Below are 6000 nucleotides of genomic sequence, written 5' to 3' on the forward strand. Positions count from 1 at the left end.
AACACTTATGAATAATTCATACCAGAAGGAAGTAATATCTCAAAATTTTATTTTTTAAATTAATAAATGTACTCAATTCACACTTACAATTTTAAAATAATTGTATAGAAAGAAAACTGAAGTATGTTCTTTAAACAACTCCTACTTATAGTCATCAAGCCCTTTGTTAGTCATTAATCATAATAACTTATTTGTTTTAAAATGTTTTCACTTCTGCTCAGTACATTTCAACAAATTTTATTGCCTTTGTGTCTTTAACCTTTAGAGTTATTCCGTCTAATGACTCTCTTTAAATTTTATCTTATCAAGGAATGTGACAGCTCAGCATGTTGTTGGCTGAGTAAACTGTGTCAAGAGCTAAGAAATTCTTAGCAGTGAAAATGGTGCCTAAGTGGTTAAATGTTTGGAAAATAATGTTCTGTTTCTTTCATAGAAAAGTCCTGTCATCAGCAGTAAGTTCTGAGATCTGAGATTCCTTCATAATCACAACCTTAATACCCATGTGTGTATGGAGAGACACACATATTCACTTTCTCTCTCTCTCTCTCTCTCTCTCTCTCTCTCACACACACACACACACACACACACACACACACACACACACTTTTGTGATGCTGACGAGGAACACCCTATTCATTCAGATGACTGACCTGTTGATCAGCCACAGCTTCATGGTCACAAATGAGATACTTGTCTAAACAATCATACTGACTAGTTCAAAAATTTTGGGGGAAAGAACAGCTTAAAAATCTTGAGTTCAGAATGTTACCTGCCGGGGTCCAGCCCCGGCTGATCCAGGGTATTCAAAGCGGGGACGGCATCGGCGACTTATTTAAATATTAATTAGAGATATAAAGAGTAATAGAATGAGGATAGCTCAGCAGGAAAATTCAGTGGAGAAAAGAGGCTGAGTAGCTTGGTTTACGCGGGAGACCAATAAAACTTCAAGACAAGAAGTTTGCACCACTTACGTAGGCCGCAGGCGTCCTTCCGTTCTCCTGAAGGAGAGGAGACACTGAGGCCTCCCCGGTCAGATCTTAGAAGCCCAGGCATAATTAGTAAGCATGGCGGGTTCCACGCTCCAGATGGAGACTGAGCCAGAGTTTGAGAGAGAGAGAGACATGGGGAGACCAGTCTTTCGAGGAACTGATCTCAATTCTTTATTTTCCAGGGTCTGTTTTTATACACTGAGGTGTTATACAAAAGTCATGTGGGGACAGCAGTCCTGACTTTTATTAAATTCAGGTGCTTCATACAAATGTATACAGAGGTCTTAGGGGTGTTACATCATCTTCTGGCCACGGGGCCTGCTGACAATCTATGACCTCTCCTTGTGACAGCGGTCAGTCAACACTTATTTCTCCAGGGGTGATTATTAAAACAGACGCCACCCAAATAAAGTTACATTCCTATAGGGTGAGGGTGTAGTGGGTTTTAGTTAAGGAAAGAATTTACTTGGCCTAAGGTCTAACGTGATTTATATCAAAGGTTAATACTTATTTCTTCTATATATTCATTAATGTGTATAAGGGCAGGGGATGTGGAGACTTAGCAGTAAACATTGGCTCAACAAATGAAAAACCCTTCACTAATACAATTTCTAATCAGCCCACTATACTTATACTAATAGTTTTCTAACTTCTCTAAAGAACCTGTTTTTAGAAGGTTTAAAGCATTTCGTGCCTCTCATGGTTGGGAGGCTGTGAGCAATCACATGTGGCCAGACAAGCCTGTCAGGCAGGCTAGAGAACCTTCAGAGGAGTTTGTAGGTTGAAACACTCCTGTCACACCCAGGAATTATTATTAACTGGAGCTCTAAGTTAACTCCTTCTCTGAAAGAGGTGGTGGGGGACAGCCCCCCGTAAAGTCAGAGGTGTAGGTGAGAGCACAAAGTAGTAAAGTAGGCAGGCTCTGGTTATGGGGGTAGATGCTCGAGAATTTCCAGGGGGTCTCTTGAGGCTCGATCCCGCCTTTGCGTATGTCAAGCCTCCTTCCTCATGACCACGGGTGGAGTGCCTCCCGATGGCCCCCAACAGTTACCCTTCACTAAAACTCTCTCATGCTCAAAAAAAGACCCTCTTAGCACCAAACTCTAAACCTGGAGATCTGGGTTGTAGTCATTCCTGTAGGCTTCTTATAAAGTGATGAGACTGAACCATTGAACTTTTGAGTCATTTGATTTTATGATATGTGTATGGTTTATAATTAGCACTTGATGTATTGCCTCTAGAAAGTGATAAAGTTAAGAGATTGTCAATTGGGGTCAGACAAGTCTGGGTATGAATTCCCACTCTGCTCATTCCTAACTGTGTATTTGAATTCAGGTGTCTTTTTCTCTCTTAGACTCCAGTTTCCATATTTATCCACTGGGATAGTAATCCCTATTTCTCAACTTTTTCCTGAGGATTAAATGAGTCAATGTGTGAAAGTGTTTACTTAGCTCAGTAATCAGTAATGGGTATTATTTCGAAACGGTAAGAATGACTTAGGATCCATACCTCAGGAAATGCAAAGACATAAAGAGCATTCTCTGCTTCTACATTTTTTGGCACTGTGCTATCCATTGCTATCTTGAAGTTCTATGTGTGACACAGACCTCAAATAAGAGATCACTCGTATTTCATTTTCAAGTTTAAATAAAAATTTCACTTTAAATAAAAATTTAAGAATTTTATGTTTAAATAAATTTTGAAATTTAAAATGTTTAAATTTTAAACAAATTGAAGGAAAAGTTAAATTTTATTTAAAATTTAAAAATTTAAATAAAGCATTTAAAAGTTAAATTTATTTCTAAATTTATTTATTTGACTGCACCAAATATAAATAAGGTAATATTTATTTATTTATTTTATAATATTTATTCTTTTATTTGTTTATTGGAGAAGGAAATGGCAACCCACTCCAGTATTCATGCCTGGAAAATCCCATGGATGGAGGAGCCTGGTGGGCTACACCCCCTGGGGTCACAAAGAGTCAGACACAATTGAGCCAGTAACACACACAGTCACTTATTTATTGGGTTGCAGCCTGTGGGCCCTTCCGTCTTCCTTGCAGCTGAGCCTGACCTTTTGGTTGCAGCCTGTAGATCTAGTTCCCTGACCAGGGATCAAACCCAAGCCCCTGCATTCAGAGCATGGAATCTTAGCCACTGGATCACCAGGGAAATCCCTGTAAGTTTAAATAAAATTGAATGAAAAGTTACATTTTAATAAAAATTTAAAATTTAAGTAAATCAATTTGTTGCAGGTAATGAAGACAGGCACATCCATACGACCAATTTGCAACAAATAAGAACTGTGACATGTGAAGCGAAGCAAAATGAAGAAAACCCGACTCGCCCACAGCCAGCCAACAGGACCCACTTGTCGCGGCCACTAGGAGGCGCCACAGGGAACTCCTCTCCTGAGCTGGAGGGACCCCAGGATCCCACCTTTGAGTGGGGAATCCTGAGAACGCTGTCCCAGCAGGACGTGCGTGCAGAGATCTTCCTCGGGAGCTTTCCGCTGTGGGCTGACACCATAGAAATGGTGCGGGTGGCCGGACACCCCAGGGTGTACAAGTCAGGCTGGGTGTACGTGGTCTACATCTTCAGTTACATTTCTCTTCTTCGAATGATATTCACTCCCCGGAACCCGCTTCTGAATTCCTTTGCCATCCTTCTCCAGGATCTACCTTTTATCTTTGTTAGACTGAGTTTAATCATAGGCCTGGGAACAATCACACCCGTATTGGGTCTTTTTAAAAATGTGCTGGTGACTCTGTCTTATGTTTACTTCAATTTCTTAACAAGATTCAGGATGTTCTCTACCTTTGAGAGATCTTTTTAAAGAGAAAATGTCCTATAGTCAAACCTCTTTTTTATGCACATGCATATATTTGTGATCTTTTTGGGGGGCAGGCGTACGTTACTTTGTGCTCTAGGAAGAAATGAAGAAATAGATGCTAGAGAAAAAACTATTTTTAAAAACTATAACATGTCAATTTTTTAAATGTATGCAAATGGTGCTAAATGTAAGCAAAGTTGTAGTCTAATAAGTTGGTTCCCCTCGATTTGTAGAAAATGTCAGTAGTTAATTTTGTTACGTATTCTGCATTTTTTCTAAAAGTACCCTTCAGTAAAGCATCTTAAAAAATGAGAACATAAAAAAAAAAAAAAAAAAATGAGAACATGTCTTCCTGCTAAGTTAGTCCAAGAATGAGATTTTTTTACTGTTGACAGAAAGGGCATTACAAGAATTTGTTAAAATTAATTTTAGGAAATAAGCCTGTTATTATTAAATAAGTTTAGATTCTATCAATACTTTTAACAAATGGACCCTGAGGGATAGGATGGGGAGGGAGGTGGAAGGGGAATTCAGGACTGGGGACACATGCACACCCATGGCTGTTTCATGTATTTAAAAAAAAAAAATTGAATTGTTTAAGAGTCTCCTTCAGACATGTAATTATGTTCTTTATTCCACTGTGGCAAGAGATTTTTATGTAGTCAGTTGATTTCAGCAGAGAAAGCAATTTAATTTCACAGACATTTGACTCAATCTAATGTAATGAAGTTAAGGTAAGATATAGATAAACTTTTATAACAGGAAGCCATTAATTGAAGAGGGAAATTTCAAAGTAAAAGAATATTTATTTGTGGAATTTGATACCATCATGAAAGCAAGGTGCAAGCCCTGTTTAAAGTTAGAAGTTCAACTTACAAATATAACAGCAAGTGCATTAGTGTTTTTTGTGATAATATATAATAGTTATCTTGACATTAAATAATTAAATATGGAATTATGTGATTTGATTTCATATGTTGGGATACCCTCAGATATACATAGCAGGGGCTCTCCACTCTATATAAATTTACCGATGCTACAGAGATTTCTGAGAGTCTTACATGTGCAGAGTAATGTTTTACACAGGCAGTCTCTTCAGTGATCTTCGGTAACAAATAGCTTAAAGAATGAATAACTGATTTTACTGCCGTTCCAACTCTCCACCAAATCCTCCAGTCTCACTCTCCCCCTAGGCTTTATGGTTTTTCCTTATACTTAAGATAAGGTCTATTCACAGTTGCTAAAAGCTTAACTTCTGGTTTTATGACTTGGGGCAAACATCCAAAAGTGAGTATATTACTGGAACTTTAATAAGGTTAGTAGTGTTAGTTGCTCAGTCCTGTGTGACTCTTTGCAATCCCATGAACTGTAGTCTGCCAGGCTCCTCTTTCCATGGGATTCTCCAGGCAAGAATACTGGAGTGGATTGCCATTCCCTTCTCCAGGGGATTTTCCCAACACAGGTCTCCTGCACTGCAGGCAGATTCTTTACTGTTTGAGCTACAAATAAGGTTAAATAGTACTTTATAGGTCTGAGAGGATTAACTAGATAGGGAGTGTTTTCATTGTATTGTCTGGCTAACTATAATAACTGATAAATGCTAAGACTTTTAATTGGATCAAATCCCTACAGAGAAACAGGTAGCTTAATGCATTGTTTTAATTTTCCTATTTTTTTCTTTTCTGTGTCTTTGCTTACTCTCTGGGAATAATAATTTAAACCATACACTTGTGAAAAATAATATATGAAATCTTCAGGTTACCTCAGACTATAATTTTTCATCAAATAGTGTTATGTTTAGAAGTGAGTAATCTACTGAATATAGAGATTAAAGTTGATGTAAGCGGACTTCCCTGGTGGTCCTGTGGCTAAGACTCCATGCTCCCACGTGCAGGCTACTAGATTCAATCCCCAGTCAGGGAGCTAGATCCTGCATGCTGCAACTAAAGACCTGGCAGAGCCAAATAAATAAATGTTTTTTGAAAAAGGTTAAAATTTTAAAGGACTTAAACTTGATGTAGGTATTAATTCATCAGACATCAAAGTGTCCCTCTTATGAGTTCTTTCAGAACCCTAACTATAGCACTTTTAAAGACTTTCATTGGGTGTTTGCTTTTCTGAGTTCCTCATTAATCTTTAAATTCCTTAAAGAAAGGCCTGAGCATATCTTGTTTAA

General features: G+C 38.1%; 1 protein-coding gene across 1 annotated transcript in view; it reads left to right on the top strand.

Annotated features, from left to right (window-relative positions):
- Window positions 1-4776, top strand: part of TMEM236 (transmembrane protein 236) — a 39830-nt gene extending 35054 nt beyond the window's left edge. Inside the window, exon 4 of the mRNA XM_010859986.1 lies at window positions 3247-4776. Within this exon, the coding sequence (XP_010858288.1) occupies window positions 3247-3827 (581 nt within the window). The 3' untranslated portion in view covers window positions 3828-4776. The remainder of the gene's footprint in view (window positions 1-3246) is intronic.
- The last annotated feature ends 1224 nt before the right edge of the window (window positions 4777-6000 follow it).

The sequence above is a fragment of the Bison bison genome, unplaced genomic scaffold, assembly GCF_000754665.1.
Source record: "Bison bison bison isolate TAMUID 2011002044 unplaced genomic scaffold, Bison_UMD1.0 scf7180017864461, whole genome shotgun sequence".
NCBI classification, from domain to species: Eukaryota; Metazoa; Chordata; class Mammalia; order Artiodactyla; family Bovidae; genus Bison; species Bison bison.